The 16,022-nt window shown below is 36.3% G+C and overlaps 1 protein-coding gene across 2 annotated transcripts in view; it reads left to right on the top strand.

Annotated features, from left to right (window-relative positions):
* Nucleotides 1–15,687, top strand: part of ITGA4 (integrin subunit alpha 4) — a 63,197-nt gene extending 47,510 nt beyond the window's left edge. For both annotated transcript variants that reach the window (XM_036879409.2, XM_036879410.2), the window contains 11 exons: nucleotides 3,478–3,628; nucleotides 5,045–5,140; nucleotides 5,812–5,891; nucleotides 6,257–6,346; nucleotides 8,041–8,131; nucleotides 10,339–10,446; nucleotides 11,253–11,378; nucleotides 12,136–12,255; nucleotides 14,102–14,200; nucleotides 14,525–14,644; nucleotides 15,042–15,687. In XM_036879409.2, the coding sequence (XP_036735304.2) occupies nucleotides 3,478–3,628; nucleotides 5,045–5,140; nucleotides 5,812–5,891; nucleotides 6,257–6,346; nucleotides 8,041–8,131; nucleotides 10,339–10,446; nucleotides 11,253–11,378; nucleotides 12,136–12,255; nucleotides 14,102–14,200; nucleotides 14,525–14,644; nucleotides 15,042–15,137 (1,177 nt within the window). In that variant the 3' untranslated portion in view covers nucleotides 15,138–15,687. The remainder of the gene's footprint in view (nucleotides 1–3,477; nucleotides 3,629–5,044; nucleotides 5,141–5,811; nucleotides 5,892–6,256; nucleotides 6,347–8,040; nucleotides 8,132–10,338; nucleotides 10,447–11,252; nucleotides 11,379–12,135; nucleotides 12,256–14,101; nucleotides 14,201–14,524; nucleotides 14,645–15,041) is intronic.
* The last annotated feature ends 335 nt before the right edge of the window (nucleotides 15,688–16,022 follow it).

Below are 16,022 nucleotides of genomic sequence, written 5' to 3'. Positions count from 1 at the left end.
CTTATTTCTGTGGTGCTGATAATGTTTTTCTGTACATTTTCATTCATGTGTGCAGTTTGTAAAAATTCACTGAGCTATATGGTTAGGATGTGTGCATTTTCCTATATGTTCTGCCTTGATAAGTAAATTTAAAATAGAAAAAAATCAGGATAAGAGGAGTACAACATTTAGATGTTAAGTGAACCGTCCATTTCTTAGAGTTATATTATTACAGGTATGAAATTTAGGGAGAAGTGTCCAAAATTATTTAATTTTGTTTGTACATTCTGAGATTTATAAGAATAATTTACTTCTCAATAACTGTACTCTTTCCAGTATTGCTGTTGCCATTAATTCATTGGTCAATTTATTAGTTGTATTGTCACTAAAATGTTAAGTTGTGCGGGTGGGGTATACATCACACGAATGTGGTAGTAGTAAATGTTTCTTTTCTAAGGAAACATTTGAAATTTGTACACCATCACAGAACAAACAGATAAACAAGGCTGTAATTGGATAAAACTTAGAAGGATAAGTTCATGAACCTTCCACAGTCACTGATCCAATGATTTCCCTAAGTTTTTGGACGTTTCTTTAATGTTACCCAACTCTTTAATGTTTGATACACTTCCAAACTATGTACATTTTTTGAACACTATTGTGTTGCTAGGCTCTAAGTAAACAGTGATCATCATGACCTAGAATCTTCTCTGCAGGGGAACTTTTTCTAGCAGTGAGAAAATCCAGACAGAGTGAAAATACTGCCTTCTAGGGGTGCCTGTGAACTTCGCAAGAGGGAGAAGCTGCATTTGTTAGGGGGATTGCAGCACTGAGTGAAGTAGGGGTTAGCTATGGGGATCAGCTGGAAGAACTTCTAAGAACTCTAAGCATTGGCACTTCAGCTGAGTCTTGAACAAGGGCAAGTTAACCAGATGCATAAAGAGGAAAGATGCTAAAGGCAGAGAGAAAGCTTGAAGCAAGATCCACAACACTGGTGTTTGTAGGCAAGTATGGCTAAAGCAAAAGAATGAGTTGTGCAATGGAAAGTGAGGCAGCGGGCAGCTGTGAAGGCTGGTGTGTCATGCTACTGAGTGAGACCTCTATCTTGAAGGCCCTAGAGGAGGACATCATGCACGCCTGTTACATTTGTGAAGTTTGCTCTCGGGGAAGTGACCCTCTCTGGCGGTGTGAAACGGGGTTGGGGAAGGAGGACTTGAGAAATCAGTTAAGGGTATAACTCCAGTAAACTCAGGTTCAGTCATGAAATTTTCCTTTATTTAAAAAAGAAATTAAAAATCTTTATTTAGTTCAATCTAAATAATTAGAATAGCAGAAAGCAAGACAAACGTACCTTTGTTACTGCCCAGGCAAAAGTGCTTCCCTGCCCTGTTTTTCAGAGCCCTTAATTCAGAACTTTTTCCCTATGTATTTATAATATTTACACATCTGTCACTGCCATATAAGCTCTACAAAGGTGGAAATTTCAAAAAAAAAAAACCTTTTAGGGAATAATGAACATAGTGATTTATTACACAGGAGCTTTCAGTTAAAGTCAGTCATTCCTGCATACTCACATGATGCTGAGAAGCATAAATTTTGAAACTTGTTCTTAAACTCTGTCCTTGAGCACTCTTTTATTTATTTATTTATTTATTTGACTGCCTTTTTTTTATTGAAGTATTATTGATATACACACTCTTATGAAGGTTTCACAAGAAAAACAATGTGGTTATTACATTCACCCTTATTATCGAGTCCCGCCCAATTGTAGTCACTGTGCATCAGTGTAGTAAGATGTCACAGAGTCCCTATTTGTCTTCTCTGAGCTACAGTCTTGCCCGTGACCCCCTCCACATCATGTGCACCAATCATGATACCCCAAAATTCCCTTCTCCCTCCCTCCCCACCTGTCCTCCCCCACCCCTCTCCTTTGGTAACTGCCAGTCGCTTCTTGGAGTCTGTGAGTCTGGCGCTATTTTGTTCTTTCAGTTTTGCTTCGTTGTTATACTCCACAAATGAGGGAAATCATTTGGTACTTGTCTTTCTCCACCTGACTTATTTCACTGAGCATAATACCCTCTAGCTCAATCCATGTTGTTGCAAATGGTAGGATTTGTTTTCTTCTTATGGCTGAATAGTATTCCATTGTGTATATGTACCACCTCTTTATTCATTCGTCTACTGACGGACACTTAGGTTCTTCCATATCTTGGCTATTGTAAATAGTGCTGTGATAAACATAGGCGGAGCACCCTTTGTTTTAATTCACAAATAACTATTAAATGCCTACTCTGTGTTTAGCAGCTATTTCCACAGTTTATTCAAACAGTAGTCGTCTGTACAGATATTAATTAGAATGATACGATACAAGAACTACTGAAGAAATTTTCTAAACTCTGCAGTGCTAGATGGAGGTTTACCTTACGTATTGTTATGATTATTCCCAACTGACACTTTGTTTTGGGTCACATTCTTCTCTGGTTGAACTAATTTTTCTTAATTTTAAATTATTTGGTATCTAAGAATACCTATCTTTGAGTAAAGCTTATAGAATCATAACATTCTGTGCCTGAAGTTTTCTTTGAGCTCCTCTAACCCTCCAGTGGGGAAAGAGGATGGGCTGTGTAGGTATTTACTGTGAGACCTGAGAACATTCTAACTGTGGTCCTTTGAATAAATTTCTTAAGTCCTTCATGTGTAAATGTGTGGTTCTGAGGATTTCATGGAATGTGCATGAGCCAAATAAATCTTACTGAATAGGAGTTACTATTACAGATGGGTGACTGAGGCTTAAAAATGCTAAATGACCTCCCCACAGAAGAACTGGGGCCAGGGCCGGAGCTTGAACTCATTCATATGTCAGGATTTGCAGCGGTTTCCTCTGTCCAGGTCACACGATGGTGAAGCATTTCTACAATCCTATTTTTAATTTGATCTGGTTATCAGTAGGGGTGAACAGCCTGCTTTAAGAAATTAATTGTAGTCTGGATGATTTTAGTGGTATCCACTTTCTGGGCAGAGCAGTCCTTTCCCAGGCCATGCTTCCACCAAAGCATCCTCTATTTTGGTGGGAAGAGCAACTATGTCCTCCTTTTGTCTCAGGTACCCTCATTTACCCCTTTGGTCTGAGCAGCAGATACTTCAGTGTCTCTTCAAGGATAGAGAAATAAAAGGGGAGGGAGGAAGCTTTTCTATGAGAAAAATATTGTGAAGTAATTGAGAAAAATGTGTTAAAATTATAGAAGTTAAACAGAAAAGAAATTAAGTAGAAAGCAGACTAGCTTAATTATAACTAAAAAAACATTTATTGGGTAATAGCTGACTGAATTTATCTGAAACATGAGAACCTGAATTATTTTTAACATATATTTGCATCTGCTTGCATGGGGTCATCGTCCATGGTTGTTTTTCCAAATTAATATTTAATGTTCATGATAAATAAATGAGATTGAATTTTTATTTCCCAAACAAGAAATAATTAATATTACTAATTTTTAGGCCACATGAAAATAAGACCTATCTTGCTGTTGGACGTATGAAGACATTAATGTTGAATGTGTCCCTGTTTAATGCCGGAGATGATGCATATGAAACAACTCTGCATATCCAACTACCTGCTGGTCTTTACTTCATTAAGATCTTAGATCTGGTAAGAAATGAGAATCCCAATAGCATTACACTACAGGATATTTTACTTAATTTTTTTAAAAAGTCAATGGTATAATTCCCTTCATCAATTTGAGGCCTAAATATTCAGGGTTATATTCAAACTTACTACTGGGGCTTCCAGTGATACGGGTGCCCTTCCACGGCCCTTCCCCTTTCCTGATCAAAATGCCAAATTCCTTGGGATCTAACTGAGATCAAGAGTCAACGTCCTACTTCCAAATGCCACTGCGTGAGTGAAACAGTTGACCCGTCGCCCAGGAAGCCGCTCGGGGGTCCTTGCTGTCCTCCCTGATCCGCGCCCACCAGGCCCTGGGATGCCGTTCCTCTTGGGTGGGGCGCCTGCCCGCGCGGTGTTAGTCTTCCCTGCACTCCCAGACTGACTGTTCTGCGTTTCAAGTTCACATACTCAGTCTGGTTCCTGAAGAACTTCAACACGGTAGAACCAGCGATCCTCCACGAGTTCTCGGTGTCGGTGTTGGTGTCGGCCAGACTGCAACGGGTTCTCTTTCCCTTCAAGAGTTTGAAGCACCCAGCTTGCGCCTCACTCAGTCATGAACACTTAAACCCATCAGCGAACTATTAAGAAGTTAAAATTTCAAAGAGAAAAGCCTCATTTGCTTTCTCATTTGTTGCTGATCTTATCCCTTAGCAAATTTACTCATCTCCTATCCAGAAACCATCTCTTCACACCAAGGGCATTTAGCGAAGCCTTTGACCTCACACAAATATCTGTTACCCCCTCTTCCTAGAGCATTGGGAGCTATTTGCAATAGTAAGAGGGAAAACTCAAATATTCAAGAAACTATACATCTATGTATATACTATATATCTGTATATAGATGTGTTTGGCATAATATATTAATTTATATGCAAATATATTTTCATGAATATTTGAATATATATATACACACACATATTGTGATTACAGTTATTGTGATTAAATACATTTGTCACATTCTCACATCCCAGACAGAAGAGAGCTAATGAAATAGGGACGTTAGGAATTCCTTACTTCATGAATTTTCAAGGAACGGAACCTTAACTTGAATAGGAAACACACTGACTTCGATGAAAGCTACAGGCCCACAAATTATCCTATGGATAATTTACATGAATATTAAACTTACATATATATATATAGAGAGAGAGAGAGAGAGAGAGAGAGAAATAAATAGAAATAGAAATTATATGTGTGTGTGCGTGTGACATGCACACGCACACACACAATTTATATAATTTCTATTTCTATTTATTTATCCAAAATATAAACAGAAAATAGTCTTCCAGGAAAGTAGTTTCTTCAGGGTTGATTTTCTTTTCAAAAGCCATCTTTAAATCAGTCACAGACTTCTTGTTACCTTCCTACCTAAACCAGTTGTTTCATTTTTCCTTTTAGGAAGAGAAACAAATAAACTGTGAAGTAACAGACAGCTCTGGCATAGTAAAACTTGACTGCAATGTTGGTTATATATATGTAGATCATTTATCAAGGGTAAGCATTTAGCATTTATAATTTTTGTTTACCGACATGAATATAAAATATTTTCTATCTTTGCTATGTTTATGCTGCATACAAAACATGATTTATTATTTTTCTTTTGCTTAGGGTTTCTAAGTAATGAAATAAAACCAAAACCAGCTGGGCTTGATATCTTTGAGATTGTGTTTATATTCTTGGCAATGTTCACTGTAAAAAGAAGGAGGGCGGGCACATATATATGTCAAAATAGGCATGTGAACGTGTCAATCAGAACTGTGCTCCCCCATCTCACCCTTCCCCAGCACTCCCCCCAACCCACCCCAGGGGGGTCATATCTGCCAGGCATGTTACCTCTGCTATACAAAAAAGGTGTTTCTGGCAAGAGTCCTCACTCAAGTTGTTAAAGCATCTCTAATTTTGTCAGTCTGGACCTGCCTGTCTTTGTCTCTGAATGTCACTTGTGGAAATGCTGGTGCTTTAAAATTGCCACAAACCCAGTAGCTTCCCTGTACCTCATTGTCCAAGTGCGGGGTAGCCTATGTTTCTAAAACATAATTTAAATAAAACATAATTTAAAATCTGCATTCTACAGAATATAAACTTTAAGAAGAGTTAAAATTCAGATTATAAAAATGTATTTTAGATTATTTTTAAAAATTGGCTTTCCCTCTCTGTGTTTACAGATCAATATTAGCTTTCTCCTGGATGTGAGCTCATTCAACAGAGCAGAAAAGGATCTCAATATCACAGTGCACGCTGCCTGGTATATTTTATTGTGAAAAAAATAACTGTGCTAAAGGACATGGACACTAACTTTGGCAGGGGGTAGACTTAGGGGAACCGTGAAGTTGTGTTCCATTGTCTGCAGGAGAAAACTTCTCTTAAGTGATCTAAGAACCAACAAAATAACCTCTAACCAGCTAAATGCAAATAACAGTGTAAATAATGAGAGCAAATTTCTGCCAACCTTGTCATAAACATTTCTTACTACCACATCCACTTTTATTTTATGCCCATTCCCCAAATCTCCAAGTATATTATATATACATAGTATGTAATTAGTTCTTTCTGAAGATGATTTTTATGCCTGATGGATTCTAACAGGGTATTTTCTTTTTGCTTCTGTAGTGCAAATGAAGGGGAAAAGGACAACCTGAAGCGTAACAAACTAACTGTAACAATACCTCTCAAATATGAAGTCATGCTAGCTGTTCATGGGTAGGTAGATACTGAGGCCCTTACTGGAAAGTTGAGCGCTGATTCTAAATTCCATTGTTTCTTGTATTATGGGTTAAACCGTATTTTAAAAGTTTTTTAGAGAAGATCCTGTGCTGTTTCTGTCCCTCAACAATGAGCTCAGTGTTGCAGTCATTGCTTAGCTGTTCATTACCTTAATCACTCTATAATCATCACTGAGACCACATGAAACAGTGCCCAGCTAGAGGATATTTCTTACCAGAAGAGGCCAGTAAGGCTCTAGAAGGCCACGTCCAGCCTTTCAGTTTTATTTTGTGTGGGCCAGGGGCCCATAGTTGGGCAGTGGGCAGTTCACCTCATCGTGCTCAGTGGCCAGGGCAAGTGTGAAGTTAAGAGATGTATGAGCTTCGCCAAATCACCACTGTCCTAAACCTGCATCTTACCTATGTGGCAGGTGGATTGAGTTATGAATGAGCTGGCTGTGAGGTATCCCTTGTTCTTAAACCCATGAATTATGGAATTCCTCACCTATGGCCCTGGAGCCATCACTTACTGGGTCCTCATGATTTTAGTAATTGTTTGAATGGCTCCTCCTCTGATTCAACAAGGAGATGTGTGGAGAAAGAATTAAAGGAGTATTAAGAAAACCTTTAGTGGTTTTACTGGAGGTTCTTCAGAGTATTATGTTTGAATTCACATTTTTAAAGCAATAGAAGATTGAGATACTGAACAAATTGATGAGCTGTTCTTGCTCCTCTAAATATAAACCAGCCGCAGTCATTTTTAACCACCCATAAAGATGGCATGTAATTATATAAAAATAGTGCCTGAAATGGATGGAACTGAGTAGCAAGTTTGTGAGAAAAAACAAGCAGGGGATAAAGGCAGCCACTCAAGAGTGGGGAGGATCTAGGGAGTCAGTGGGAAGCAAAGAAAAGCTGATTGCATGTTTCCTGATTTTGAATGCTTATCTCACCTCCCTTCCTTGATTTTCTTATCATGAATATTCTATTTTTTTTTCCATTTCCACATCTTGTTATTTTTGGTAAGGAATGCTCTGTGACTGTAAAACTGCCTAAATCTACTTTTAAACATTTCTCCTTTCCTGTGTAATGAGTCTAATTTGTATTACCTCTTATTAGCTGCCAAATATAAGCAACTTGTGGGATTTCTCTAGAAAAATATTTCTTAAAGTTCATTACTAACCATACATATATCTAATCATAGGTAAAAGAGTGACAACCTTGTATTAGCAAAAAACTTACCATTCTTATTGGTGTTTGAATTGTTCCCAGGCTTGAGGGTCATTACACTTGGCCAGTGGGAATTGGCGTATTGGAAGCTAGATGGCTGTATAGGCGGATATTGGAGCCCTAGGGAAAAGCTAAGAATTTATCTCATATTTGTTAAATTTACATGAATCATTTGAGAAATGGTCAGTAGATGAACAGGCATGCTAGGAAGGCAAGCAAAGGATATTGGTGGGAAGACATTGCACCCAAGCCAGAGCACATGGCTTTTCTAATTTTATTGCATTTTCACTAAAATTCTTATCTCACCAAGAAAACAAAATCATTCTATGGTACTTAGGAGGTACTTGTAGTCTGGATTATAGCATTATAGCATATTTAAGAGATATGACTGTAAAGAAAGACTTTTTATAATGCCCTATTTGAATAAGACACTTAAATAAAATTTCAATTTGCTTCTATCAGGTTTGTAAACCCAACTTCATTTGTGTACGGACCAGGGGATGAAAATGAGCCCAAAACGTGCATAGCAGAGAAAATGAACTTCACTTTCCATGTAAGAAAAGTTGTGTGTGTTGATATTTGCAACAAAATGAAGGAATGTTACTGATGCTCCAGGGGACATCACACACCTGTGATGTCCCTCAGCCTCACTCAGGGTGATGGTAGCTGGCTGGGGGTGGGCAGGGTGGGCAGCAGGTGCTCACGCCCTTTCCTCCTGGGCCCCTTCTCGTTTTCCCCATTTGTCGTGGCCCTGTTACTAATGCCCACAATTCCTTATGGAACCAGTAGGAAAGGACAAGCAGGGACAGAGGTAATTCCTGAAGTTATGGAGAAACTGAATCAGCTAGAGATATATACAGATATCAGGATAGGCCACGAGAAGGCCTCTTTGGGTGTAAATCCGTGAAATCTCTTCTTGGTTTGAGCATTCTATAATTCCCAACATTACCCAGTGTAGGAAGCTCTTGCCTCCGCATCTCTGTTTAAGGTCTGCTTGGTCAGCCTTTCATAGTAATGCACCATTTATTAAATAATCTTTTTTGAAAAACAAAGAGCATTATCATAAGCTAGAAGTATTAACATGCTTACATAGAGCTAAAAATACATTAATTTTTTTTACTCTCAAACTCAAATTTTTGGTGCATAATGGATGTTGATGATGAGTATTGGAGATAATGTCCATAAAAATATTTTTGAACCAAAACACTGCTCAAACATTCTTAATGCTATATAACAATCTGTAGAATGTTAGTAAGTCTGATTTAGGTACATTATGATATTTTGTAAGGTATGTTTTTCAAAATGTGTATCAGAACCACTTGAGGTACTTATGCAAAATAAAAATTCCTGGGATTTGTTCCATATCTGTGAACAAAGAATGACCTTGGAAACCTACTGAGTCTATTAATACTCAAGCTTTCGTTATAGTACTAGTATTACACTAGTATATACTAGTATACACAATACTAGTGTATATACTAGTGTTGAAAGATTTAGCCCTTTACTTTGAAGTCCCAAGAAATGCTCCTGTGAGAGCCCAGTGGGGGTTTTGTTCTGATAAATGAGAACAGAAACTGACCTGGACTCTTAGAAGGCCTATTTATGAATTTGCAATTAGCACTTACCAAGTGTTTTTTGGTTAACTTACAATGGAGTGATACTGTCAGTCTCCTTGGTGAGTCCAAGTATGAAGATCACTTGGAGGTCTAAGTGATGCTGTGTGAACAAGGATGAAGAGTATTGTAGGTCAGACTGGCCACTGCTGGCATCAGGAAGACCTTGTCTGGGTCTGGGCCCTGCTGGGTACCCATTGCTGACTGCCTTTTGCACCTGCCCTGTGCTTCCGTGGCCTAGCAATTAACTTCCTATTCCAAAGCCAGAGACACTCTCTTTCTTCATTTATGTCATGTGCATTCAAAAAATTATTCTAAGTCTGTGACTCATGTTATTTCATTCAGCTATTATGGCACATCTCTTTTCTGACTTACTATATTAGTTTTATAGTTTATTTCTCAACAGGCAATATTTTGGCCCATTTTCCTTCTTCAGGGATCTTCATTCCTCAAATTTATTAACAGTAATGAAATATCATCCCCTTACGCATTATTATTGAAAGCCTGTTTTATTATCTCTAAACCCCAATAACTTACCCCTTCTGATTTTCTGAGTGCCTCAACATTACAATTAATCTGAATTAAAATATGTTTTTATTCACTTATTGCCCATGACTATCTTCTCAGCACAGGGTGATTATGTGGTAACAACTTAGGATTTAGAATGAGAATATATCTGGGTTGTGGTCCCAATACTTGTCACTTTTTAACTTTCATCTTGAGTGTGTAATTAACCCCTCTTGGCATTTTTCTCAGCTGATGTATAATGAAATGTTGGCCCACCTCATAGAACAGATATGAGGACCAATTGATCTGGCTTTTTAGATGCATAATGTACCATACAAATGCATATTATTGGTATGTTTTTCTTTAGACTATTTTTGCAATAAGCCAGCAGCCTTCATATTTTGGTCTAATCAAAATCAAACAGAGAGGGTTAGGAATAATAACTAGTTAAACTATTAACAAACCTTACAAAATTCTATGGATATTCTGTCTACCTTTGTTGTGCAGCCAGCAACTACAAACCTCCATGATCATAAATTTTGCATGAAACATATGGGTTCACCTAAAAGTTTGTTGCTATCTCTACTTACATTTATGAAAAATATTTTAAAGGTGTTTAAAAATGTTTTCTTCTTATCAGGTTATCAACACTGGCTATAGCATGGCTCCAAATGTTAGTATGGAAATAATGGTACCAAATTCTTTTATCCCCCAAACCGAGAAGCTTTTCAATATTTTGGATGTCCAGGTAAAAATGCATTCCTTCCTTCATTATAATTAATACTGCTACAATGGATATTTCTGTGAAGTTATTTCAGTCTCCCTTACTCAAAGCTATGAATGCACCGTGCATTTTTTAGTACAACACTTTAAATATCGTACATGGCAGTAGAACTACAGGATTACAGCAGAACCTCTGCTGTACCATCTTCAGTACATTTTCTTTGCGACATGGACCTGTGGAGGTAATTTCATTGGTAGAATTCTCTGTAAAGCTTGGGACCACTGTTGAAAAATCAGTATCTCAGCCTTTTTTTAAGAAATAATATTCAAATAACTACTTAAGAACCAGTATTCTTGTGTTGATGATTCCATCAGAACTTCTTTGACCTTCCCAGTTTCAAGATAAGCTATCGACCATAAATCTACGAAGTAGGTCTGAGATGTAATTTTTAAGAATCTCTCTTGAATTCCAGATTTAGATGGCAGGACATGCTGTTGTAACACATTATTCTTTTGTTTTGTTATCTAAAAGCCAAAGGAATGTTTGATTGCACACCAGTGTTCACACGTCTGTTCCACATTGCCCTATTTTTTGTAAGGTTAAGCCCATTTGATCTGTTTAGGACCTATATCCAACCCTCTGAAATTAGCTGGGTTTTTGCCACAGAGATTTCATCTTTCCCAAATAAATCTGTCAAAAAATATTTTCACAATTTCAGAAGTATTGGATATCTTTAGGAGAAGTTAAGCAACTGGAACTTTTAAAACCATGTAGCTTGTATTGTTCTTTCCAATATTGAATAAGATTTTTCTCTCTTCCTATCTTTAAAGACTACTGCTGGTGTATGTCACTTTACACCTTACCAAAGAAAGTGTGCATCAGAGCAGCAAAAAGGTGCAGTGGAGACCCTGAAAGACATATTCAGGTTCTTGTCAAAGACTGATAAGAGGCTACTGGTAAGCTCCAACTTTTCAGGTTTTAAATTTTGCTTTCCCATATACAGAACTAAGACACTTAAAACCCAGGGCCAATGGGTGTGAGCTGTCATTTGAATGTAGGAGAGAAACAGGTTCAGGTGATATTCTTATCTGTGAATAACAAGCATGACTGGGAAATTGAGATAGACCCAGGATTACATATATAGCATACAGTTATATTATTTATCTAACTCATACCCATTTTGTGCCAACCCAACATTGTTCCAGACCTTTAGGGGGCCAAGATGCTGTCTTCAGTTGAGCAGTATTTGTGCCATGAGGTTAATTTTCATTCTTTTGATTTTGATGAATTGATGAAAAAAAAAAATTGAGCTATCTTATCTCTCAAATAATCAAAGTTTTACAATGAACATAGAACATGTAATTTAGCAGACTCTGATAAGCAGTCTTTTAATTCTATCCCAGAAAGTTAAGCTTATAAAAAGGTGAATACATGTTCCATTTCAGATACTTTGTTTTTATTATGATTATTATAATATTACAAAACAAACTTTTTGTTTCTTTTAAACAAATACTTAAAAACCAATTTTATTTAAAGCAAGATAATTTGTGAATGCCAGTAATGAAAGTAAAGCTTCAATTCCATGTTTATAGCAAGATAATCTTTATAAATACCATTTAGGGGAGCAGGTTTTTTCATTCCATGTAAGATATTTTAGCCATGTATTTTTTAAATGTTGAAATTTTAATGTATCTCTTTTGTATTCTTTTCAAGTTCTGCATAAAAGCTGATCCACATTGTTTGAAATTCTTATGCAATTTTGGGAAAATGGAAAATGGGAAAGAAGCTAGTGTTCACATGCAGCTGGAAGGCCGGACATCCATTTTAGAAATGGTAAGTCTAAAATATAGTGACAACTTTGTGGATAAGTTCATAGAGTAACTCTGCCATCTTATATATAGGTAGGATGGCATGTATGGAGACATTCAGCAAATTAAGAAGGTATAAATGAAAGTAAAATTGGAAGTGAACCTCCGACTGTTTCCATTCATCACTTTAACTGAAAACATTGTCTAAATGATATGACTTTAATAACTAAACAGATAAATTAGGGGCTGTAAAAGGGGCTACAGAATAATAGGTTTATTTTAGAAAGAAGTCCAACTGCTTATGAATCTTGATTAAACCAAAGAAATTGGCTACCTTCACATTTCATATAACTTTAAGGTACTTTCCAAACTACTTTATACTAAAAATCCAGTACTTTTTTAAGTAAAGAAGTAAAATTAAGGCTTTGATAAAGTCAAACTAAAATACCAAAGTTTATCAACAATAAAACACAAACACACTTTTACAAGGGTGAGCTTGGAAAGGTTGATTTAAAAAGTTAAATACACCTCAGACTTCTTCCTAGAAAGGAGTATGCATATTTATAAGAAATATTTTGAGATAAATTGATTTTTTCTGAAGTTCTAAGGTTTCCTTATCTGATAAATATGGGTAATATCCCTTTTGTAAGGGTGTGGCAGGTTAAATGAGATGATTTTTATAAAGCACTTAGTACATGGCCCATAGGAAGCCAAAGGAAATGGCAGCTATTCTGTAAAGAGGAATATCTGAAATTACCACATGGTGGTCAAGAGAAAGATGCCCTAGACAGAGAAACAGATGTCTGTTTTAATTCTAGTTTGTGCTAAAATCTAAGTCATGGAACCATCAACAAGTTAAACTTTTGGAATTTGCCCTCTCATATTCCTGAGGTCCAAGTTTCACCACAGCGAGCACTGCTGGCATTTTGGGGCAGATAACCCTTTGTCACCTGGCACAGTGCCATGTGCTGTAGGCCATTCAGCAGCCTCACTGGCCTCTACCCACTGGATACTCATAGCACCACCTCCCTGACTGTCCTCTAGGGACAAAGTCATCCTTGTTGGAAACCATTTGCTTTAATAAAGTAGGTGACTTACTTTCAGCCCTACATGTTGTCTCCAAAATGTTAAATGACCTTTACACAGTAATTTTAACTTCCGAGGATCACAGACCTTCTTAAGAACCTGACTAAAAAATAGATTTTCATCTACCTTAGTGTATGCACATACAAAAAAGCTCAATTTTCATTCCAAAAGCTTCTTGGAGTCTCTGGAGCCCATCCACAGATCCCCAAGGTTTATGGAGTCTGCATTATGAAGTCCTTGCATTACAGTCCTTGTGTTAAATCATAAAGCTCTCAGTTCACCCACTGATTTTGTATTTGGAGGCTATACTTATTTGTACCAGATCTTCCCATTATGATATTAGGTAGACTGTGTGTTTTTGATCAGAGCAGTAAGATGACACTATTAGAAAGAAATAAAAAGAAACCCAAATAAAATAAACTTGAAGCAGTGTTTTTCAGGTAAAAAAAGTGTTGTTTGGAGGTAAAAATTCAAAACTACCAAATGATAAATGTTAAGTATTACAAATATTTAACTCAAGTTATCTGCAAAGTGGCCATGTTTAAGAAAAAGGTTTCAATGAAAGGATGCCATATAATTAATACCAAGATCATGCAATTGAAACCAGAGGAAGCATTGCCTTACAATTAACTGTAAATGGTGAAGGAAATAAGGAAAGATAAATTGTGAAACCTCTAGAGAGTAGGTAAGGAAATTATTTATATATATATATATATATATATATATATGTCTTCATGAAATAACATTATGAATCAGGCTTTAATGATTTTTCTTTTATTAAACAGGATGACACTTCAGCTCTCAAGTTTGAAATAAGAGCAACAGCTTTTTCAGAGCCAAATCCAAAAGTTATTGAACTTAACAGGGATGAGAATGTTGCACATGTAAGATTACCTTTTTAACTGAAACATTAAGATTGCAGGGAAAAAACATTGCTAGGGTGTTGAGTCAGGAGAATAGTTTACTGAGAGTTGGCATTTTCCACAACTTGGTGGGGGCTGGGTGGGAAATGACAGACAGCTCTTTGAGGAGGTGAATTTGGTAGGATAAATTGGAGGAAGAACCATGGCTAAAGCCCATCCTCCTCATCAGCTACCGTTTCCTGGGGTTAAAGCCACAAGAGAATGGGATGGATTGTCTAAATGCTATTGGAGATCAGGGAGGAGCTTCAGGGGGTACAGGTTTTAAACTGATGCTTCTTTATGTAGGTTCTGCTTGAAGGACTACATCATCAAAAACCCAAACGTCATTTCACTATAGTGATTATTACCAGTAGCTTGTTACTCGGACTTATTTTACTTCTACTGATTTCCTATGTTATGTGGAAGGTAAGTCTTTGATAATTACCAGTGTTAAGCCACTTAAAATGCCATTCTTGTGACCTTCCCAAGTTATTAGATTTAATATTTCATTATGTTTGTAGTTAAGTAAATATGTAGTACAGATTTCACTTCTCCTAAATATTCAAGCTATAACCCTAGCATTGAAAGACGTTCTTTTTAAAAAAGCATTTAGAAAATACTGCATATTATGTTGAATGTGAATTTTGGAGAGTGTACATGCATCACTGAGAGGTCCTGTAGTAAAAGAAAAAAAGATTCTTTAATCCAATATTTAGCAATCTAATTTTTATTGATTACAGAAGACAGTTTAATATTGTCATTGACTATTTATTGATATAAGTGTAATAACTATACACTAGTAATTATGAAATGCTATTTTCAGGCTGGCTTCTTTAAAAGACAATACAAATCTATCCTACAAGAAGAAAACAAAAGAGACAGTTGGAGTTACGTTAACAGTAAAAGCGATGATGATTAAAGACTTCTTTCCAATTAAGAGAACTAACAACAGACTCAGGTTATACTAAAGACATTGTTTACAAGAAACTACTAATTTTGCTGAGACTTCTTCCACTTGTGACCTTGTGGCATGTTATGTATTAGTGCGAATGAAAAATCCAAGTAATATTCAAAAACCCAAGCAATGTCTTCAAGAGAAAACCTGCAAAGGTAATATTTAATATATCCAAAGGTAATCTTTCAGCTCTTAAATGGATAGAAAAACACTAAAGCATTCAATTCATTCAAGATAAGTAATCCCTCGAAGATATCTTGCAATGGAAATGCAATGGAATTAAATCATATTGCAGAGGTAAACAACTCGACTGGAGAAGTCTTGGGCTTGAAATATCATTCCTTTAAGAGAAATATTTGCCATATGTGCTTGCTTCAGTAAAATTAATTCCACTGAATAGGTAATGATTCATTTCTGATATCTGTTTGAAAAATTCTGCTAAATATTTTTAAAGAACATAATTCAAAGAGCTGTTCCCAAATTTTCTAATGAATAAAAGGAGACCATTATTTTAGACCAGATCTTTAAAGACACTTATTTGTAGTATATGTAATGTGGGCTGATGAACAAACTTCAGACTGAACTTACACACTGGTTTGAGCTTAATGGAATGACTTCTGGATAATTATATAGGTATGGATTTTTTTCTTTCTGTATATATTATACAAGTTTTTAAAAGTATATACGTTTACAGAGGTACAAATTCACTAGTCCTCATATAACAATTTTATCAAGGGTACCCAGGAGTAATTTTTTTAAATCCATCTTTAGTCAAATTTTTTGTTTATAAAACAACAGTATTTAAAATTCTAATTTATATTCTGAGACAGAATGTTGCACTTTAGCTGA

The sequence above is a fragment of the Manis pentadactyla genome, chromosome 6, assembly GCF_030020395.1.
Source record: "Manis pentadactyla isolate mManPen7 chromosome 6, mManPen7.hap1, whole genome shotgun sequence".
NCBI classification, from domain to species: domain Eukaryota; kingdom Metazoa; phylum Chordata; class Mammalia; order Pholidota; family Manidae; genus Manis; species Manis pentadactyla.
Note: the sequence above shows the minus strand (reverse complement) of the source record. Positions and strands in the feature narration are given on the sequence as shown.